Source organism: Nomia melanderi, chromosome 11 (assembly GCF_051020985.1).
Source record: "Nomia melanderi isolate GNS246 chromosome 11, iyNomMela1, whole genome shotgun sequence".
Taxonomy (NCBI): Eukaryota; Metazoa; Arthropoda; class Insecta; order Hymenoptera; family Halictidae; genus Nomia; species Nomia melanderi.
This window is the reverse complement of record NC_135009.1, coordinates 1,575,466-1,600,368: the sequence shown is the minus strand read 5'-3', so window position 1 is coordinate 1,600,368 and position 24,903 is coordinate 1,575,466. Positions and strand designations below refer to the sequence as shown.

Sequence of the window (24,903 nt, the reverse complement as noted above, 5' to 3'; positions counted from 1 at the left end):
TACTGCTTCGTACGTACTTTGCACCTCTAATTGTGAATAATAATACTTCAGATTAATCGTGGCGTGAATTAAATCGGAAATTTGCTTTTTCAAGCAAATAAATTAATCTTTTTAAATACCTATAATATGTGTGTTTGTAACAAATTGAGTATATGACTGAATAAATTAAAATATATAGGTAGTCTTATCAAAAGAGTAAAAGATTACCTATAAGTAAATTCTATTTAAAAGATTTTTTGGCGTAATGAATATTACGAGAGACTGTTATCTGCATAGATACAAATACACTGTATACATTACGATAGTTATGTAGGTACTTGAAAATTCGGTACTACTTCGAAGTATCAAACGTTCACCAGGGAAACTAAGGAAACTTGTAAGCGGATATTACCCGAAATATATTCGCCAATGTATTAGTTAAATCATTATTATTGTCTGTATATTCATACTATATTAATAATATTTATTAATATGTATTATATTTATTAATGTATATTATAAAATACTCATACGTATTAATAATCCTACTTTTTCAAAAATGAAACTTCATATAAAACTATATAAGCAGGTTATTCCACATTTATCCGTTAAGTTCTGCTAACAATTTCACTCTACTGAAAATATATACATAATACAATGTATCAAATTACTTAATAATTTTTTAATACATTTCTTTATATACTGGTTGCTTTCTACTTTGATTTGCGTTTTCCAATTATCTTTAAGTACGAGTAACAATATCGATGGAATTATATCAATGATGCTGCAATTATTAACGAAACCAAAAATTAATTGGTATTTACAAAAGCATATGAGTATTACGTAACTTTCTTTTTACATGAATATTATTTTTTATTACATTTTGCATTTTTAATTATATACAATTATAAAAAAATAAGAGTATGGTTTTTGCAACATTCACTAAGAAACCAAAATCCATGAACTGTTTAAATATTAAATTCCAAATATCTAATGTTGAGAAGATAATATTAAACTTATGATTCCCTAAATCCTCTGTTTATAAAAAAACATCACTAAAATGTCATAAACTCTCTGGTATAAGAACTTTTATTAATAAAGCTGTTGCATACTTATTTTTTGTATTACTATGCATAATTTAGGGGATGAAAATTATTGAAGCATCATATATAAAAGTGCTCGTAAAGCTAACGTGATCTTCAATCGGGTATACTTATGAGACAACACAATCACGATTTTTTAATCGATATTTAAAAATTGTTTGTGAGCAAAAAATGACAAATTAGAAATATTTTTCCAATAAAAGTTACAGACTATTGTTCACATTGTAAAACCAAAAATGTATATTATTTTTTATTAAATTTTAAATTTAAGTGGCCAACCCTTGAAAAAAGAGGTACGCTCCCAAAATTTTCCATCGATGGAGAAATTCAAATTTTAATTTATTTTTACGTCATAATCCTTCATATTAATATTCTAGGTATTCAATATTATATATAATGTTCATATTCAGTTTCATGTTCCTTATAAGCACATATTTATGAATAAAATTGATATTATTATATGTTATGTATTTACTATATAATTTCCATGGGTATTCATAACGTTTTTATGAATTTTTAGTCAACACAGTTACCTACTAAAAATTATAAGATGTAAGTTTGATTTCTGTATATCTTTTTATACTGATAATTAAGTATAAATATCACACACTGTTCATTAAACTGAAATTATTCATTTAAAAGATATAAGTAACTTTATTATAATTTCCTGGTTATACAAATACTTCTGTTAATTATTGTTTTAATTATTGAAAAAATTCAATTTTTTATTTTGAGATGAAAACAAGTCATACGCACAAGGTTACGGATGCAATACATAAATATCATGTATTTAGATTTAATTATTAAATTAAACCTTCGGCAGATGAAGCTAAATTATATATGGATTGCTTAAACAATAGAATAAGTGGAAACTACGTCCCGATCTCTTGCTGTTTGAGTAATTAAATCATTTGTTTGCTACTTGGTATCCCAAATATGAAAATTTTGATCTCCTCAAAATGTCGACATTCATCTGCAAAGGGTTAAAAATAAAACGATTATTCAAAATCGGTTAATAAATAATTTTTTTATCAGATAGATTATGGTAGATATGCTCGGGTTTCTATTTTCTGTAAAACGAAGAAGAATTTATGACATAAACGAGTAGGAAAAAAATTAGCGAAGAGAAAAATGCAATGCACCAAGTCATCTTAAAAAGTGGAAGCGGTCGGCACTTGAGAAAGGAATGACATAAAAAATTGTTCACCCAGCACTAGTGCTTGAGTTACTTCAAGTGTTCACGTGCCTCGATGAGTTTCACTTGAATGTTGCAAGTAGCACTTATGAAAATGCTTTTCATACCAGTCTCACAGATCTTCCACTTGCTTAACAATTCGCTAGAATCTTTAAACGTTCTGTAACGCAAACCATGTAATCTTCATCTTAAATAACGAAGCGTAGAAACGTAAATGAACAAAAAAGTTCTGTGGGTATATTGGGAAATATTACAGTTTCACATTAATTCGAAATCCCATAATCGTGTCATAATCATCTAAATCCTGATTAATTAATACTTCATTAATTATCTCTCTAAATACAGACTATTATCATTTATTATCAAAGTTGAAATTTAGAAAATATTAAAAAACACAATCTACGATTTCAATCATGGTTCTTATAATAAGAAAAGCTTAATTAATATAAGTCCTATGTGCATTTTATTGCACTGTTCCAAAGTGGAGTAATATAAATTGATAATTGAAACTATATTTATTTACGATTGTATAGAATAGAAAATTATTATCAACATCAATCGAGATTATAACGTAATCAACAAAATATGATAATTTTTTTATCGAAATGAAAAAAATACATATTAAACTGTTTTTGAGAATATGAAAATAAATTTCCGTAACTTTTATTTAAAGTACTGATATTAATACCTACGTTGATTACACATTCTTTATCTTGTTAGTGAATACTATAAACTGTAAACCATGTCTATACATCTTGAAAATATAAACATATAATTATGGTACATGTTATAATAATTTTAATAAACGTAACCATACTATTATTAGTAACAAATTTTAGTAACAAATATACCTTGTTACAGAAACTCTTATGAATCTCTTTCAGAATTATTCCTGAATTTGGTAATCTCAAAAAGTTCAAACAAAATTAAATTTCGCTATAGCTTAAGCCTTAAGTCTTCCAATTATAAATCCATCAAATTCACTTAAACTGATTATATACGAAAATTTTAAACCATTTGAGGAGAAAGAATAATGCATGTAAATGCATTATATGTGTGGGTACCATGTTTACGCAATTAACCTAAATTTTTAGGTGATTCACAGACTCTACCTCAGTGTGAAGGATTAACACAAATTTTTAAACACTGTTAGTTGAATTTATTTACAAGTAATATGCTTATAGGGAAGAAATTATAATAAATCTCTAATACACTTTTATTCATCGAAAAAGGTTTTATTTGAATTTACACATTTAAATATATTTTTTATTTGTGGGTGTACAGAAAATTATTGAAGATATAATTGATTATTTTCGATAAGAAAGAACATGGTACCTATAACAAATTTTCTTCGAAGGTTATTTTTCCGCCAAATTTTCAAAATTATTGACATTTTTATGCATGAAAACTCACATTATTTTCTATTAGATTTCAGAACAGGTTATAAGATGCAGTTAAGCATGCCTGAATTGTAATCTTAAATACTAAAGAAACAAGGGAAATCCAAGATATTATAGCTTAACCTACTGTGAAGAAAATGATATCGAATATAAATAATATACATTTATTCTTCTTATTCATTTTTATTCATCATTTAACGTTCTATAAAAATAGAATGATATTTGATACTCGCGACAAGTTTTAAATCATATTAATGAGTTCCATAAAATATACTGTTAAATATAACTTTGAATTAAAATTAAACAAACCTTTTATTTTAAAAATTTCATAACATATTTAATGTTAAGTTAATCTTATATTAAGAACCACAAAATTCTTTAACTATAATTATTAGTAAATATTTTGTTTGAATTTAATTACGTATAAATTGTATATTCCAAGTTTTAATATTTTCACATAGCTCGCCTTCAAATTAATTAATTGTTCGTTGACTATTTAACATCGTACAGGTTATTCTAAATATGTATGTCGTGAAGTTATTCACGCATAGGTAACATTAAGAAACATTAATAATTTGATCTGTATTTATTATAAATGATTGTGTGTATGTATATTTAAAGGAAAAAGAACTGGCATACAAATTTTCCAGTGAAAAATTTGTCATATTCTTCTGAATTTAAAGCCCCAATATATAATTATGTCTCCTTACTATCTAACGCTAGTAACGATAATCATTATAAATCTCGATTATATTCGTTGAAACGCAAAAGATTATAATATAGCACATAGTAAGATCTGGTCTAGCAATTTTGTTTTATTAATATTCAATTTATAAATGTACAACTAACCTGTACTACATCATTTAGAAAATCGATTATATATGAAGACTATGTAGCAATTAGAAGGAGATTCATTATCTTGCGACAAGGGAAAGCAAATTTTCAACGTCGAGAAAATTGCGTTTATTTTTCTATTTACATTACACGAAACCATTATAACGAGCAACACAAGAGAACTAGAAAGTTACAATTATTTCCAGATGAAAAGATACGAAAGACATTTTAATAGCTCAAACAAAATATACATCAAACATTATGAGTATTCAAAAACAACACAGTATAAAATTATTTTTTATTCTTAGTAACACAACCAAATTGTACAGTAGAAATTGTGGATGTTAAAAAAGAACACGATATTTATCTTTTCAAAGATTATAGATGATTATAATTCAAGATAATTTGTAAATTATTTAATCTGATTAGATGCGTGTATTTAACAGTCCTCTGTGTAAGTTAATGAAATAATATAATTATCATTTCCTATTATGAATTCATACTAATATTTTGCTTATAAACATATCATCTTGTGCTAATTGCAATGGAGTACTTCAACCCTATTTAATGTGCTTCATAAAATTCTATTAAGATTACTATTATGTGACACAATTTGTTAATCATGAACAGGTTGAAGTATTTTCAATCTCTTATTCTAGAAACAGATCTAAAATCATATAATTTAATCTTTTTTATGTGTATTTAAATATTACGTTTCGAATATTTTAATGAAATATTAGAATTGTATTGATGTGCAACGTTATTGCAAAATTAAAAGTAATTAATTTATAAATATATAAAATACCATTTCACATAGGTACCAAGGTATTTAAAAATCGAATACTAATCTAATACCAAGACACTACTTCTTACGCTTCATGTCCCCGATTACCGAAGATAAACACGGCGCTTATCATGTTACTTCACCTTAATGGTCGTTGTCACGTATGCGTGATTTTACCGGCACTACGTACAGGTAACTTCGTTCTGCCAACGTTGTATTGTGTCTACATATATAGTGCAATAATACAATAAAAACATCTCCTGCGATAAAACAGAAAAATTCTGGTTAAATTCTGTATCGAAATGTATTTTATGATAAACTTCCAAAAACAGCCCTTCAGTGAAGATAATGACGTTTTTATTTGACTCCTTTGACTCGACTAGAACACAGTTGAAGACTCCAATTAATTTTAGTCTTTTATGAAAGTGTTCTTTGAGTCTCCGCTTAACCTATTAGGTATGGAATTTTGATTGAAAAGTCTCTCATTGTGCACCCAATAAAATCAAATAATGAAGTGTATACTCGTCAAATGCTGGCCAAATGCACTTATAATATATTCTAACGAAAAACTAAAGCGAAACGAAGAAGAATTACATTTTTGTCTAAGAAATAAATAATCCATCGTTGAAAAAGTTAGCACCATTTAGAGTTTTAAGATAACGTGTGTACTCGGCAAACGTAGTTAACTGGTTAATATGTTACACTAGTCTTCCTATGCGATGTAACCATTATATTTAAACTAAAAATTAGCGATAGAGAAATCACACATACACATTCGAGTCGTATCTTTAATGAAGAAAGAAAACAGCCATAACGTACGAACAATACTAAACTGCATTAAAATAATCAATTGCATTCGTCTGGCGTAAACCATTAAAATGTCGTGAAGTTGGTATTAGCAACTATAAACCGGCACGTGACTCGTAATTTGACTTTTATAGGAAGTGTATTGCGTCCGAAGAACGGTGCTTCGGCTAAATATATCCTGTCTCAAAGTTCTCGGAGTAATAGCTTCCTGACCCAAATCTCAACGAGATTACGAATCTGCTAGAAGTAGGAAATCCGTATGTTAGCATCGGAACACAGACGCACTAAATTCGATTGAGCGTCGTCCCTCAGTCAGTAAATTCTAATTAAATTCCATGGTAAACTGCTACAAAAGACTGATCGATTAAACGTAGATACTACAATGTACATCTTTTTCTCGATTTACACGGAATATTCGTTTCATACTTCTTCCTTCTTCGGTTCTATATATTTCTTCCTTTATTTCAATTAAAAATCGCAGGAACGGAGCCCGACAGTATAAACGTAAAATCTGAAAACATATTTCATATACTTCCATAAAAGGAACAGTAATGCCAGTTCAGGAAAGTTAAATTCAATTTTACTTGTTCTCGTTATCGGTACTGTTATTCTGAAGCTTTGAAATTTTTAAAAGTTCAGATTATATTTTCTCGTTTCTCGTTTTCATTTTAAATTCTCGTAAACTTTTTTAATTAATGCGGCGGTTTTTTTAAATTTATCTAAAATTTGTCATATAATACTATAAAGATTTATATTTTTTAACTGTGGAATAATATATCACATAAATCGAAAGATGAATATATTTTAATTCGTAAGAATATGAACGAAACATTTATTTATCCCGTGTTTACCACAAAATAGAAAAGGTGGCGGTAACTGTAAAAAAAATACAAGAATAAAGGAAAAAAGATTTTTTTCATGTATTTTAATAATACTCGAAGCAGATTATGCGTTTTAGTTAATTAATTGGTAGTCCATTTTTACTATTAATAATACAACTTCCGAAATATTAGTCTATCTTTTCAACTTTAGTCTTATTATTTTCAGCCTTATTGTTTAAAATATTATAAATATATTCTTCACCGTGAAAGTAAAACGAAATTCAGTAAGCCAACTTATTTTTACTATTCTTTCGTGTTATAAGAAAACATAGATACTACTGAAATATCTACAATTATTACGTTATAAAATATATATTATAATAGGTAATATACTTACTCTACGTTAGTGTACTATGTAGAGATGAAAAGAAGTCCCTCGGTAGATATGCGGGTCTGAATGGTCAAAATGAAAAGGTACTGCCTACCTCACACGGATTGTCGACTTAGGCGTACCATTTGTCGGAACCGTCACTCACACATAGCGGGTCGCATGACGAAGGAAGTGAATAAGACATATCAAGAGCGAGCGAGATAATACGGAATGAGCGACGAACCTCAAAGCATTGGCGTATTCTCAGATTCTTTCCTATTAACACATTGCGTACCGGCTAATTTTCAAAAAACTGAATTGTGCGGATGGCAATTTTTTCAGTGAGATTATATGTGATATATATATTATACATATAAACAGTCAGATATCATATTGTCATGTAATATATTTTAAATATACCAATTCGAATCAAATTTAACATTTTTTCAAATGCTGTGGTAATTAGCGAAGTTGCATAGCTAAGTGTCTTTATATAAGAACGAGATTTCTCGTTATCAGTACGCAATGTGTTAACACTTAGTCTGCGGGACGATCGCGTACATGCTTTCACATAACGCAGGCGGGTCTTCGCGCTTAGAAGAAAACTACATTTGATTCAAATGTTTATAGCACCTTCAATATACGACGAATTTAAACGATTTTCTTCTACATTTTTACGTTTTACTCTATGTAACACATAGAAATTTACGATGACGATATTAGTCCAGTTGAAGATTTACAATCTCCGTTGATCCATCCTACTATTGTCGTGACACATCGTGGATTTACGCAGTTGTATGCATCACTTGTAAAACAAACAATTTCGTAAAAAAGTAATTGAATAGTCAGTAGTCAGCACTATTAAACTTTTCGTAAACACTTCAACTTCTAGACTTATGCAATTTACCTGGCATAAATAACATTAATTACGTTTTATATGCGCAGTAGAATCCTCGTACTTATGAATTCAAATCTGAGAGAAATCACGGGATGCTGTAGATCCCTCACAAGTTTTGGAATTCTACTTCTTTGTAACGTGTGACGTCAACAGCCTAAAGGGCTGACTTTCCCGAATGCCAGAGGTGGAAATATGTACATAGGCGGTTCTGCCAAAAGACCCCTCTTGCCCCTGTGTACTCTATCCCGAACTACTTCTTTCCATCTGTATATAATAGAATGATCAGAAAATTAACTCAAAATATTGAATGTGTTGCATACCGTTTCCTATCTTGACTCCACTACTCATTTGTTTTTCATAATTAGATAAACCGCCACAAGGAAGAATTATTTATTTCGAACAAGAAATACGTTACGAAAGAAAAGTTTTGCTCAAGATTTAAATTGATCTAAATACTTTCATGATAATAATATAATAAATATTGTGAAAGCCAATCTAGTGATTTATTAATACCATTACCTTCCTGGAATTTTGAGAATAAAAATTCAGATGTGTATGAGAATCCATATAAAAGATACAAATAATTCTGTTACAGAAATCAGTAACGAAAAGTTTATTCTACCAGATGTTCATTGAAATTCAACTTCATTGAGATTCAACTCCGTTGAAATCAATTTTGATATCGTTAAGCTAGGACTGTATAAGCGTTTTACACGTCATGTTTTCTTCAGTGACGTAAGAACTGTAAGTTTCAAAGCAACTGACTACACGAGCGTTCAAGACGGTGTCACAGCATGTTTCACCCTCGAAAATGTATTAACGTTTAGAGTGGGAAAACGACCGAGAATATGCTATTTTTTAAGATATTATTTGCACAAATAGTTTTTTTGCAAAATGAATTGTAGCATCAAATTTGTTCTTAAGAAATATTAATTTCGTCAATTTACACAATTATTTGTGTATCTCTAATAGATTCAGAAATATTCGTCGAAATAGATTTCGCAACCCTAACATTGAGGGCTGTTTTCACCCCTTTAACTTGGACAATTTTCGATTAAAAAAATACGTGTCAAAAATTTTCATGAAAAATACATTATACTAAAATTTCATCAAAATTGGGGATTCACAGTTCGATATGTTCCCTTGTTAATTCTACGAAAGTACACAGTCCTTACCTCAACGGTAGAAACGCAATGTACAGAACACTCTTGGAGTCCTGGCGTTTTAGTAAACGACAAATGAACGATTTTTTATTCGTTGATTTCATTTTGTCCGATAGAAATTTTTTTCATTTAATAGTTCGTCGATTATTAAATAATGTAGTGTGAACTAGGCATCCGACATTTTGAAATTACATTCGACATTTTTAAGTCGTGAAAAGTTCATTTAATATTTCAGATAGTACCACAGTCAAAAAGTTTATACCATTATTGATTACTCAAAATACCATTGATAAAAAATGACACATTCATATTGTCACCAAGAATGTCACACCATATACGTACTTACATATGTAAATACATACCTATTTGTATTCTATGAACTTTGACATATGACTTGACAACACTATTTTAAATTTTCAGTACGCCGGTTATGCATATTATGCGACACACTGTTCATTATTAGTTGTTCATTAACTTGCTTGATTATTTGTGATTGGTAAAATTATATAAATAACTATTCATAAATATCTGTTATCAGTAACCCATTGACTCGTGAATTCGAAGAAATTCGTTAGTTTTTCCTTGAGATTGATTTAACAATGTCTTTTAAAAACTAATTGATCTATTATATCTACATTCCCGAATGTGCTAAAAGAAATAATTTCTCTCAGAATATCTCTGTACAGTGTCTTATAGCTTTGTTGTAGATTAAAATTATTCAGTGAGTCTTTTCTATTATACCATGTAACACATATAAAATTAAACACTAATGTTTGCTAATAAAGGTATAAGAATCCTGTTTAATAATTTTAGTTAAGTATTTTACTATTTACATACATCTATTCTCATACATTTCTTAATTTTTTGTGCGAGATTATTACATGATAAAATAAGTCATTAACAATATGTTCACGGATGTTCATTGTATGGTTTATGCTATTGATCCTAGAAACATTAATGTTCGTTCGTCTAGATTTTGAAAATTAGGGATCTAAAAGTAGATTATTAGGATACATACTCACATAATTGCATCAATCAAAATCGACATAAACATTTACCAAATGATCTTTAAAAAATTCAGTATGCGTTAAATTGACGCTTTCAGTAAACGTCTCAACATAACGAACCAAACAATAAATAAATCCCGAAATGAAGTCATAGTTATAGTTTATATCATTTTTATTCATTTATTTAATTTTGTTGAAAATATAGATTATGCAGCTCATTTTCCCTTTTTTTTAAAATACGCTATAACCGAAAATAAATGATTTCTTTTTATAATATTTTATCTAATTCTAAATTTATTCTTATTTAACAGTAAGTAAATAAATAAGACACACTTGTTTTAAGTAGGCTCGAAAATTGTTAAGTATATATTCCTAAAAATTCATACGTCCATTTTATTTACATATTTTAAATGTCATTTATTTTTAACATAGATACTTTATGCGAAAGTAGCTTATCCCCATAAAACAGTGCCTCCCTAGATATACTTAAAGTGCGCGCAATATCTCGTTTAAGTATAAAATAAAATTCTTAGTCCGTAGTCTATTTTATGTGACTTGTTATTCTATGGAATACTTATTTCTTTTACAGATTAATAAAATGTAATGTTCTAACAATAACAGGTGTAAGTCTTTAACAATCAAAGGTTTAAAATGTATGGAATGGTGGATGAGCGATGCGACTCTATTAATAACGAGCAATAGAGTAACTATGTCATTTCAGTCTCTAACTACGTTTTTTGCGATGTCAACGAACCATTGAGAAATGTTTACCAGAAGAATACAGTTTTCACATGAGGTACTCGATAATGAAGACTGCATAATTCTAGGTTACGAGTTTCAACCACAATCTCGAATTTCTTATCAAGTTTTCGACGCCTATTTATCAAATACTTTTACTGTATAATTAATGAATTTGCTTCATAACATTTTATCTACGATCCGTATATTAAATAGACGATCAGAGATTAAAATGAAATATATTTTCATGAAAACGCATCGATCGTTACATGGTTTATAAATATAAATCTCTACGACGATTCATAAATACATTCATTCTATTACGAAGCTTCAAGCTGTTTGCTTCAATTCATACAACTTCGTTCTAATGTGAGTCTCACCTTCTCTTAATAATACGCACATCTTTTGCATATCATTGGCACAAAATTCTTGTCCACGGAAATTGTAGCACAGTCAAAAACAGAATTCGACACTAGTTAAACAAGGATAATGCACAGCAAGCACTGACGCTTTTAAGTCACGATTATTGTACCACGAATATGGAAATAAAAATTGCTTATTGTTGTTCCACCATAAATGCCTTTGGAAATTATTGATATTAAAAGAATCATTTGTATCGTCACTAATTTTGCATTTCTCCTACGTGCTAAGAAGGCGTTTAAGAAACAATAGGCTCGGATGAACTCTTTGCTCATTTAAGCTCGAATACTGGAACAGGATAAATAGTCCTGATAATAATAAAATTATACAACATAAAACTTTCTTGATCATTTTACTCAAATTCTTTATACTTTCTTTTATATCATTAAAATTTACTTTTAATATATTAATGTAAAAGAAATAATAAATCATTTTATTTCTTTGTATTATTATATTTTTATGTTGTAGCTGAAGGCTTATATTAATTAGTACTTCAAATATTTAACTAAAAATTTAATTCCTAAAAGTCAGTTTTTCATTAAAGTTTCATCCGAGCTTAATAACTAAGCGTAGGTTATTGTTACAATTATTATTAATAAATAAAAAGTTTGAACGTGTAAGTATGACTTTACATAATTAAAATTGAAAAGTACGAAGTGTAAATATAATTTTCTGAATGAAATATTATATAAGTATACACTTATATTAAGTAACTTAACTTACCTTAACTTAATGTTAAGAACAATGAAAACAAAGGTGAATGATATAATTAAAACATTAACGAAGTTACACATATTGTACTAATGTAGATCAGTCTACAATATTAAGTGCGTTACAGGATATATACATGCATCACTTAATAACTGAAAACTAAATATTTGTTCTTTGCTGTATTATCGTTTAAATGGAATTTTGAAAATTATGTAAACTATAGGATATTATCTACCTTCCTTTCCTTATTACACTCAATAATTTACAAACCTGTAAATTTCAGAAATTCCTGTACTTACTAGTGAATCACAGCACTATGGAGACTTTTAAGAACTCAATATTACTTTTGTCTTTAAAAAATATAATGAAAATATTAACGAAGTGGTATGAGCAGTAAAACAACCATCATAAGTATATGTAAAATTCAAATCTTAAATAGGAAACGTAATTATGTTTTTTTACATCCAATATTTTCTGCGAATACTTGATACGATGTAGCTTGTAGATAGAAGTAAACTGAGAATAAATCTTGAAGGTAAGCATTCTCTATGACTCGTGCGCACCTGTTAAATGAATTTCGTAAGAATGAAACAATAAGCTATTACAGAAAGAAGCTACAATGTATACATGTTACTGGAATGTGTACGATCAGTTATCGGACTTGATCTGTAACTATTTTTTCAAATAAGAGACTACAAAATAATAGAAAAAATAAAAATCATGTGACATTGATGGGATACGTATTGATTAAAGCTTTACGACATACGATATTATTGTTTATTTTGCAGATCGGTTTTCACGATTAAAACCAAACAATGTATTCTAACTTTCCAAATAATCTTCTGTGAAAATGTGATAAAACAATACAAAATGAAACAAAAAAGGATAAATTTTTGAGTTAACAATAACGTATAAAAATAATAGAAGTTGCTTGTTTAGAGTTACTCAAGTACAACACGCTGAAATGTATTTTAATCAAATAAATGATATTTAAATATTTAAATATAATATAATATAATTAAAGTATCATTTCGTCTTATAGTTACAATTAGCTATTAAAAGTATTAGGTGATTATAAGGTGATATTTTAAACGATTGCAAAGTAGAATCTAAGGAACAGTTATCATCTACGTTTAATTGGAGTTTACATCTGCGAACCATGACGAAAAGAAAACTAATGGTCTTATTCAAAATAGCCAGCCTTAGCTTCGCCGCAGGCATGCATTCAACACAGCCAATCGGTTATCGCAGCACGCACAGTCTCCGGAGACATTCGAGAAGCTGCTTTCGCTAATGCTGTCTTCAGATTCTCCAAATTTCTTTGAGGTAACTTGCAGGTCACGTTCTCCAATTCAGACTACAATGAACGGCCTGGCAGATCCAAATCAAAATTGCCAGGGCAGTCCAGTCTTCACTGAATTCCATGAGGTTCTTCGGTTGCCATTTTTAAGTGGATTTCGTTTCTCGAGCTGGGGTGAAACCCTTTCAACAAACTCAGCTTTGTTCTCGAAAGAAAATCGTAACCAGTGATTTTGTTAGTTCCTCCCGTACGTGCTTTGAATAGCTTTCGACGTGCATTTAATAAACGTCATTTCCGCGTCATGTGCGTGTTGATTTCAGATCAATGGGTGATGGACAAACCCCCGACGAATAAATCATCACTGATGCAGCATGATAGCCACGCTGCACCCTTGTGACCGCAGCTTTTGCTTTCATAGATAATCATGCATTAATTTTATCATCTTTTTAGTGAATTTTTTTCTACAATGAAGATTTTTGTGAATTAACTCTCTACAATGAAGAGTCCTTTCTCAACCGCTGTTAATACTTTGATGCCTCTCGACTGTTGGTTTTATTAATTTGCTACGTAGTAACGCGATGATCGGTTGAACTTCTGTAACATTTATCCTTTTATCCCTCCTAGGATAAGGAGTAATACGTGACATGACTTTCAGGGAAACATCGATCTGTCTATGTACATACACGTGACATTTACTTTCCATACAGTATTCCAGCGAATTTGTCCAGGAACATCCACCTTTTGTACATAGAATATTTTGGAAAACGTTTTGAAGTTATCGTATTCTACAGATCATTTTGAAATAGTTTTGTTATAAAGATCATTAATGTCTTCAAATATGTATAGTACTCTATAGGATAAAAATTTAGTTGCATTCTTCCATGCAAAATAATGATAGCTGCACTAATTTATGTTATATTTCATTCCATATCGATACTGCTAATCCTGATTATTCAGTGGCTAGTCGAAAAGTGTTTCAAAGTAAAGTCGTTTCTTTTCACTGTCTTTTTTTGTTGACTTCATGGGAATTAATAGCCCCGAATTTCGCTTCTGATGGTGTGATAAATCGCACGCAACATCTGCGCCTGTAGTTAAAAACTTCGGAACATTAATAAGAAGCTGTACGCCTGTTTTATTGATCTAATAAGAGACATTAACTTCTGTTATTTAATCGAAAATATATGTATTTCGAAACAATTGTGGGAGAGCTTGGATATATCACTTGCTTCCAATAAAAGGAATCCTACGTACATATGGTAATAGCATTTATTATATGACTAATTGTGAAATTGAGTACAACCAACGAATAATAAGCAATTTGTCGCTTAAAATTTGTTATCCAAATATTTTATTAACATTTAACACTCCGATTGCTATGTCGCACGGACTCGGGTGACACTACTTTTTGCAAAAACAGATTAGATAAATCTTGTTGAATCTATGAAACGCAAGAAAATTGAAGTAACACTCGCTGTGAAAAACTTTGTATTTTTAATTTCTGTTTCATTAAGAAAATTGTTTATTTCACTTGTGTAGAATTTCTATCATTGCTGATTCGGTAGTGAATGTGTTAAAATACAATTGCAGAACATTATTTTTCAAATCTTAGAGGAAGTTAATGTTATCACATGCGAGAAAAATTGCTGCATTTCGCTGAGGGGATCATCAAGGAATTGTTGGCATTGAGGATCACTGACGGTAGCTCGTGTTTTACGGAAGTATTTTATTTTCTTAATCAAAACCTAAATCTGTATACCAACTCCCTTTAAAGTGTTCCACGCGAAAAGGGTCTGCTCTATCGCGTGATAAAGTTAACTTTTGTCTAAGACTACTTGCTCGCAAAATAAATGAATAATATACAAAAAATATACAAACCATTTCAATTAAATGATTTTCATTGCTAACACAGAAATAATGGTTCAAGCTGACAAATGCATAGCCGAATAAGGAAAGGTAACAGTGCCCCCAGACCAAATCGAATTTCGCACATACCATTTAATAGATCTCTCAAAAAAACCCCTTTGTACTAAGTTTTAAGCCCCTACCCCTACTATTACAGAAGTTATAACGTGGAATGCTATGCAGAGTTCATGGTTAGCACTTTATGTTCTGGTTGATAAAAAATTATGAAAAAAATCATAACTATTTTAGGTGTAGATGTGCATTTCTGGAAATTTTGTTACAGAATTTTAGACGGCAAAATCGATCTTTTAAAAATTCAGGAAAATTATTAATGCTGTTTTTTTATTTACATTATGAAAGTACCACTTTTATATTCCCATCGAATTACCTTCTTATTATGACTATGAATACCCTATTTTTTTCATATTTTTTGGATTCGATATTTTTCTATATTATCAGCCGAATTATGCGTACTATTATTCATATTTTTACAAATATTTTGTTTTGCTAAAGCTATTAACCTATAATTTTTTCATACTTTTTAGAATACTGTATGCAGTTTGAAACACCTTGTTATTCAATATATGAACTAGGAAAGATCTTATACACCCTTTTAAGAAATCTGCCCAAAATTATACATTAATAGCTTCAGCAAAATATAATATTTATAAAAATATAAATAATAGTATGCATAATTCGGCCGACAATATAGAAAAATATCGAATCCAAAAAGTATGAAAAAAATAGGGGATTAATAGTCATAATGAGAAGGTAATTCTATGGGAATTTAAAAGTGGTGCTCTCATAATTTAAATAAAAAATCAGCATTTATAATTTTCTCGAAAAATCGATTTTGCAGTCTAAAATTTTGTAACAAAATTCCCAGAAGTGCACATCTACACCTAAAATAGTTATTATTTTTTTCATAATTTTTTATCAACCAGAACATAAAATACTAGCCATGAACTGTGCACAGCATTCCACCTTGTAAATACCCTAATAGTAGTGGCACTTTTACCCTTTTTCATTCGGCTATACCCTTGCATTTCTATTCAAAATTAAGTTTCCCAAAATTTGAAATGATGGAGATAAACAGTTCTCAGATTCGTATTTATACACAAAAATTTACAAGAATCATGTATTGGTTATTGAAATACAGCATATATTGGTCAGCCTAATAAACACTGTTTACATTATATTATATTATAGAACTTAACTCTTGAATGAGAACATTATTTATTTTCATACAAAAATATTATATGCCACTCACAAAATTATGAGCAGTAATTAAAAGACTGAGGTAATACACAAATCAGTTAGAAGCTAATTACAGAAGTTATTTACTTCACTGCATACTGAAAATTACTTTTAGCGTTCATTTAGTGCTCGAGCAATAAATAATATTTAAGTTTGTTGTATTGGATTACAATAATAGTTACTGGGAATCCTCGAATGTCTTTGGCTGTCGTTATTGAAACCCGATAAGCATCATTTTCTCATTTTCTCTAAAGCAGATAAGTCGTGTTAAGTTCGCTGTACGTGCCAGACACAAAACTTCTTCGTCACGTTCAATCCATCGATTAGGGAACTGTCTCGGAAATACCTAACGTGCTTATTAGACATACGAATGACTCTCTAGAGACTGCTTTAAATGAAACTGAAAATGGACGAAATGAAAAATAATAATATAATGTTAATGTAAAAGATAGACAATTAATATAATTGTTAATACTGATATGATATCATTAAAATTTTATGGTAAATCAATAGAGATTTGTATTTGAATAAATGATAAACTCTACAAGAAATATATAATTTTACGTAACACCATAAATTTTTATTACATGTAAATGCAGTGAATTATGAACATTTTATTCTATAGTCTTAATTTGTTTTTGGTCTTCGAATTATTTCCTTTCTGCTGTATGACGAATAACGCCGTACATCATGTAAAAAAAATATAAATAGATAGAATAAGCAGAAAATTATTGAAATACATATGAATACGAGATGGTTTGCAGTAAGTAAATATTTGTTTAGTACTTGTAAAACAAGTCATTTTATTTTGTGAGAACTACAATCAATAAATATCATTCCCAGGTACTTTACCAGTGTTTAACTGGCAAAAACAATTTACTTTAATAACGAAGTGTAAATAAGAATTTACGTTCATTGTTGACCACATGAGCTTCTTGCTGCTTCATTACCCCAGCTAGGGGAAATGAAATATCAGTATATTACATACAATGGCGTTTTATAACATCTGCAAAGTGTTGTTTAAAAATACATAGCACCTTGAAGAGAATTTCAGCGTAATTTTGATCTCAAACACGAAGTCAAATCTCAATTAAAATACTTGAATAAATAAGCTTTTTGTTCTGGTCCAAATTACTGCAGAAATTATAGTACAGGATCTAGCTATGCTCAATAATTATTACGTAATGATTACCACAAAAATATTACAGATCGGTAAGCAAAATTAATGTTCCATGAACGAAATAGATACATGTGTTAAATTCTAATAGCATTTATTTTATTCAATATTTGAATTAAAAGATTAATGTTTTACCTTTCGATCGAAGATGTTAAAGCATTAACCGAAATGAAACGAAGGAAAACAATCTACATAAACATATTAAATAAGAATATCTAATAAGATAACTATCGTTAAACATTATTAGTGTTTTAATAAAAAAATTAATTTTAATGTCTTTCGATGGATTTATTCGTGATTTTTTTGTCAAAATGATTTTGATACGAAAACAGTCAGTACATTGAACATCTATTATGGTTTCATAAACTAAATATTGCTTGAATGAAGTATTTCAAGCATTAATATGAAAATATTTTAAATCTGTAACAACTTGAGACAATATGTATTTAAAGAAATGAATTTCTTATATCGACGCTTTATATTCTCTATAATTTTGTGTAAAACAAGTGATTATTTAATCAATATTCTTCTCCCAATGTTTATGTATAATGACACACAATTTTCTTTAAAATTGATTATAGTGACGAAGAACAATTTTTATGGAAGACTAAAAAAAATCTTATTTTCTTAAGAAATACTTTACGTGTCAAAGTTAAGTGAGCAATTTTAATTTATTTTAGTAATTTCGCAACCCCTGTTTTAGATCACACCATGTGGAGGGTACTTTGATAGATAATACGATATTTCTTCGGTGTCCAAATTCATTCTGAAGGGATATCGTACATCGACCCTCGAAGGTCGAACTATTTCTCATCTCTATTTCACCCTTGGGAAGACGAGAACAATCTTTTCCGGAATTGCAGCACTCTAAAAATAGTTCTCTTGAGCTATCAATCCATCAAATTTAATTATAACTTAAAATTAAATGAACTTTATATTTTAGGTGATATAAAGTGTAATAAATGTAAATAGTATACAATAACAAACGTAAATGTACTAATATATAAATATAATATAAATATAAAATATTTATTTTTAAATATATATATCACTTGTTTTGCAATAAATTTAGTAAAGAATATACTATTATACATTGAAATGTGTTCTATACGCTTATATTTTAAAAATTTTATTATTTTTTATATTATCGAGTTCTAAACTCTTGATATCAATATCAATATTTGTCTCAATGTAACAGTATCTGTTAATTAAAATTGAAAACCGATTAATTGTTATATTGTATATCCCTATCAATGTCACAGTTTTTTAAATATTATTATTTAATTATAATATTAAATAGTTCCAATAATAAATAAATATTTAATTTATTCATACGAATATTAATATTGGACTAATGGGAAAAGAAAAAAATAATCAAGTTGGGTGATGCATTTAATACATACTACTTTTTCTAATGAAGTAATAGACAAAATGTTTATTAAAGAACATATAGATATTAAGGAATATTGACATACATTTAATAAACATTACTAATAATTACATAAATATCTGTTGGTGAAAAAGGAATATATAAGGAAAAAGAATATAAAAATATCGTATTGTAACATCTAAAAAAATCTCCAATGTGCTTTGATTCGTGCAATATAGATAGGAATCTTAAATATTACTGTAAAGTACTTGGTCTAGAAACTTTAACTTTTACTATTCTCCGTGATCCATAATATTTGATTATTTGTAAATAATGTGTATAAGAAACACTGCAGAATCATTGAAAAATGAATATAATTATTATATTTACCCATTGGACTCTGGAAACCGCTATGTAACGTAAAATTTCTAAAACAAAGATTCTTGATAAATTCAATTACTTCGTAACCAAGCAGTGCGTTTAGTTTTATAGCTAATGAAATTTGAACCTGTTAAACATGCACATGTATACGTGTAAATGTATTTACGCATTAATTTGCAAATGTTTATTATTTGTTGAAACCTCGATTATAAACACTATTTGCGTGAACACTATACAACGCGTTTTTAAGTGAATTTTATGACAGGAAATCTAATTATGTAAGAGGACGAGAAAGTGAAACAAAAAGTGCAAGTAATAGTATACAATACAGAATAAACCTCGATTAAAAATTTTTATATGAAAGTACTTGAACAAAAGTATATAAAGCTAACAAAATACTTAACTTTTTTTAAATAATGTGCATACATCAGACCAATAAAAAGTGTTTTAAGAGTTCACAATACTCAATTAATACGTTATTATCTGATTGCTGATAAAAGTCGATCGATCTAATAAGTCGATGGCAAACAATACTCGATCAGACGAAGCATCTGTCATAATAATTACTCACTTACAGGATGTAAAAAATAGTTTTCATAACGGTAAAAGTAAATGTAATGATAATAATTGTAATATATAAAGGAACATTCATATAAAAATGATTATGTAACAATAATTTTATTATATAAATGAAGTGTTCATGCAAAAACGAATGTTTCCTTTCTCCAAAGTACGGAATGTAGAAATTGAATAGCGATTCGCGAAGGAGACGGCAACGTCCATCATTTTCTTCATTCACAGTACGAAAACATTCCCAAAATAATCCTACTACTTTTCCATGTGAAAATGAAAAGATGAATATTCTTCTTCATTGTTTTTGATTAACTTTCTATTCAATTTCTTCATAGCATACACAATATAATCTTCAATTTTTAATCTGCATACAGATAAATCCCTCAGTGATTACGTTCGCAAATTAGATCGAGTACTGTCTGCCAATAACAGCAATCAGAGATAAATTTGTATAATCGAGGTTCCATGAAACGAGGTTGATACCAAAAAGATCACACTTCTCTTCAAAGCACTAATATCGTTCGATTTGAAGGTAACATTCTATCCTATGAGCTGATCCTATCCTCGGTGGGTACAAAAAGTTCTTTGTCCGTGTCTGCATTGTCAGAAATCACGCTTGAAAAAGATTGCATTTCGAAAGCAATTTCCAATTCGGACTGTATACGCTGTTGCGAGGATCTCTAATCGCGTTGCTGCAATTTCCAGCATCTGCACTGGTCGAACCATCACATGGACTCCTTGGATAGCACTGCTGGACTCGGTTGGTCGAGAACCTCTAGGCCGCGAGTGAACAGCGCCATCGATGTGGCCGGCTTTCTATCCCAGGTACGTAATCGTATCAAACGGGAGAGCTACAACGTCGACCAATTTTGTCGTGGAAAAGTTCGAATTATACGTTCCACTGGATTCGCGACCTTGAAACTTTTGATCCGGGACCGTGCTTTTATTGACGCTCCCAATGTCGATGCGCAATCACAAAAATGGAAAAGCCAACCATTCGGTCGGAATACACCGGAAATTCGAATAGCCATTGGATTGCGATATTCGTTATCCAGCGACTCCTCCGTAGAAATGACTTTCTGGTTTCGAAGGGAAAATGATCGACAAACATTCTTTACAAAGATATTGTCTTTTTCCGGCAATACGCATTCACTGAAAATAATTATTTTGGTGCCTTTAACATTTTTCAATCGAATATTGGAAATGTTCGGAATCAGGAAACGAATCTGTTTAAAAAGTAGATATTTGCAATTTGTAACGCAGAAAATATTTATTTTGTTAATTGAAATTGTTTCCTTGAATTGTTTGGAGAAATGTATTATAGCAATTTCAGTGATGTTGATTTATCCCGTTTGTTGTACTGTTTTTCGTAAGTGTCTGCAGTGCTAAAACATGAAACTTGTGGTCTAGATATAAGCTATTTTTTCAAAAATTGTGTATTGTTATAACCTTTTGATATACGATTCTTAAACGAAAAATAAAATATAACAAAATATTAGTTAAAACAGTTTTCTGAAATGGAAAGACCATTTTCTTTGATACGCATTCGCTTTTAGTAATGAATTCTCGCCCACGCTTATTATTGACCTCATCTACAGAATAATAAACTTGCATGCACCTGTAGAAAAATTATACACTTTTTCAGTGAAGTACATTATGCTACATAAATTATGCATTGAAGGTAACCTTCATAAATGGCAAGTAATATTAAAACTTCGGATCGCAGTTTCCATTTAAAAAAATAATCGACTCTCTAACAAGTGTCACATTTTTTCTATTAGAATAATACGCGTATAAAGTTCTTTTCTTAAAAACAACTTCACCAGCCATAATTTCTTTTAAATATCATATTTGGTCAAAATAATTTTAATATGATTCAGTATACTTTTCCTATGAATTAATTTATTTCATTGTTTCACATATATGAAAGTCATTAATCTTATAATTTAGAAATTTTTCTGATTCTGTGGTAATAATTTCTTTATTTTTAAGCAATTTATTTTTCAGAATATCACTATTACAATATTGGAAAAGTTAAAATTCGTAGGGTTCGTAAGATTATTGATGCATGTGATAAACGAAGTAAAATTTTAGACTTTGGTTTTTGAAATTTTTGTACAATTCTTTTCAGTATTTAAAGCACTGTTATCGTACAACATTGCAGGGTCTCTTTCATCTTATTCGCTAAAACAGATTATTTCTTGGCTCTGTAATTTTTCTAAACTCCACTCAATTTTGTAGAAATTATTTTCATTCAGTGTTTAACGTTTGGAATAAAGTATGCGTGGTTAAAATTTTATTTAAGAGAACATTGTTAGAATTAATGGGAAAAACCAAACCCCTTCCTGTACATTTTATTAATATATAAGACGTGTTTCAATATGTTTAATCATAGATTGTAATAGCATAATGTTTGCAAAAATGATGTTGAAGTACATTCTGTTGTTACGTTTCTAGCTTTTTGACATTAGTTGCTAATTGTGAGTAAATGTAGCTGAATAATTTGGTAAATAATTTACTTATTAACGTTGATTTATTTATTGTTATAATTAATTGTGTACCACCGGTGGTACACGCCGGTGTGAACGTGTTAAATAGGAGAAAACGCAGGAAACGAAACCCCGATCTCACTCCCTCTCACTTTACAATATACGCGAATTGTATAAGGCTTTGTAACAAACATCTCGTACGCACCAACCTTTTGCCTATAATACTTCTGTTCATTTGATTTTCATTAATAAAGTTTATTCCACTGTATTAGAAGCGTTGAACATTCGTAAAAGTATAATAGTTAATTTAAAAGAAACAAAAAAATAGAATATTGCATTTATGGGAATAAATATAAATACGGTATTTCATATTCCGTTTTAATATAAATTCAATTGATATACGCCTATAAGTGGTATGTATATTTCAAATGAAAAAATGCATACTTTTCGAATTGTTTTCGTTATGTAAAATAATAATTACAATAATATTTCTAATTTAAACTGTACGATTTAATGAAGATGCGACAGTAAACACTACATAATAAAAATTTCTTATTCATTACAAAAATGTCGATTATATAAATATTATTTAATTTTGAAATTATTATTTTGTAAATCGTAGATAATAACATTTCATAACATTTTTTTGCACACAATGTCTTTTAATTTGAAATTTAATTTCTTTAGATTATTTGTAATGTAAAATAGCGAATATTACTTATTTGCGTAGAAGCAAATTTCGATTGTGGATATTTAAATAAGTAACGAACGTGAAAGATACCGTGCAAAATAGATACGTCAAACGGTAAAGTTCAAGGCAGTTAGAGGTGAAGTGTAGTTTGCAGGCTGATCAATAAGTTCGTAGTTCAGTAGTAAGGAAGTCGTTAAGTTCATTGGGGGTCGTATGGACCGACGACAATAATCATGTACTATTGAACTTTTAAACTATATAGTTTTAAAAATCATAAACTAATTACATTACCATTAAACGATCATAATAAGTCTAAACTCATTAATTTTCATTTGCATTGATTCTTTTGCTATTTCATCTGACAACAGTATAAAAAGGTGGCAAATAAGTGGTACCATTAAATTTTCACGTATTTATAATTTGTATTTTTTCAAAAAAATTTATAAAATATTAAAAAATAATTCATTTGACATAGTCAGTAATAATAATATCCTTACAAATATAGTTAAAAATAATTTATAAACAACTAAAATACGGTTAAAATTAGAATAATTTTCTCATAAATATTAAATCAGACTACTACATAAAATTTTTTTTGTTTTCTGATGTCACAGTTACTCATATTGATAACAAATAATACAAATATTAAATATAATTATTTTTAATTTAATTATTAAATATGCTTTCTATACTTTGTTTATAAAATATTTTTTCATTAAACACGTCAGACTCCTTTTAAATCCACCTTCATATATGTAATATTTTTTAATAGTTGTTAAATACTCAGTAACAAGTAATGATATTTTGAAATAGCAGTTCATCGTCACAATACAAACTAGAATTTACTATATATGTCCGTTTTCCTGATGAAACCAAGGCTCGAATGAAACTGTTAACTTTTATAAATAAAAATTATTTAATAAACTTTTAACTTTTAAATTGTTTCTTTCCCGTTTTAAGTTAACTCTGTACATTAATTGATTTATAAGAGTTCGGTTTTAACAGTTATTTTATATTGGTTTAATGAAGGTCTCGAAAAATGACGTACTTTTGAACAGATATTTAAGAGTATAATATAGTAGTTACAAATATTTTTTAATAAGAAAGCAGGATATGTAAACAAAAACACTTCATAATTTTTGCATGATAGAACTTCAACGAACAATTGTAGATTTTAACTTCAGATTTACCTACCCTACATTTCCAAGAAATTGATTTATCACAATTGTAGCTTTCTTAATAAAGAATACCTGTTCTAGATTAATTTAATAAAATTTTTATTTTTAATAAAAAATTTTGTGCTATTTTCACGAAAATAAAATGTTCGTATTCACACAAAAAAATGTGATATAAAAGTTTCATTTAATAAACTACGTTTTATAACAACTTTTTCGAAACAGAAAAAATAATAGTCAGAAAATTATAGTTATTTCGTAAGTAATTAAAATTTTAACAGTTTCATTCGGCTCGTGGATTTTACTATTCACTCGCGGAACAATACTGAATTTCAGCCATAAAACTTTATCCCTGAGAG

The 24,903-nt window shown here is 28.7% G+C and overlaps 1 protein-coding gene across 20 annotated transcripts in view; it reads left to right on the top strand.

Annotated features, from left to right (window-relative positions):
• The window catches only part of LOC116435176 (uncharacterized), a 384,264-nt gene that overhangs the window by 298,927 nt on the left and 60,434 nt on the right, over window positions 1–24,903 (top strand). For 19 of the 20 annotated variants that reach the window (XR_004236703.2, XM_031994464.2, XM_031994459.2 and 16 more), the window contains one exon: window positions 20,895–21,014. The exons of the other annotated variant lie outside the window; for it this stretch is intronic. Coding sequence is in view for 18 of the 19 variants with exons in the window: in XM_031994464.2 (XP_031850324.1) it covers window positions 20,895–21,014 (120 nt within the window). In the remaining variant the exon portion in view is untranslated. The remainder of the gene's footprint in view (window positions 1–20,894; window positions 21,015–24,903) is intronic. 20 annotated transcript variants of the gene reach the window in all.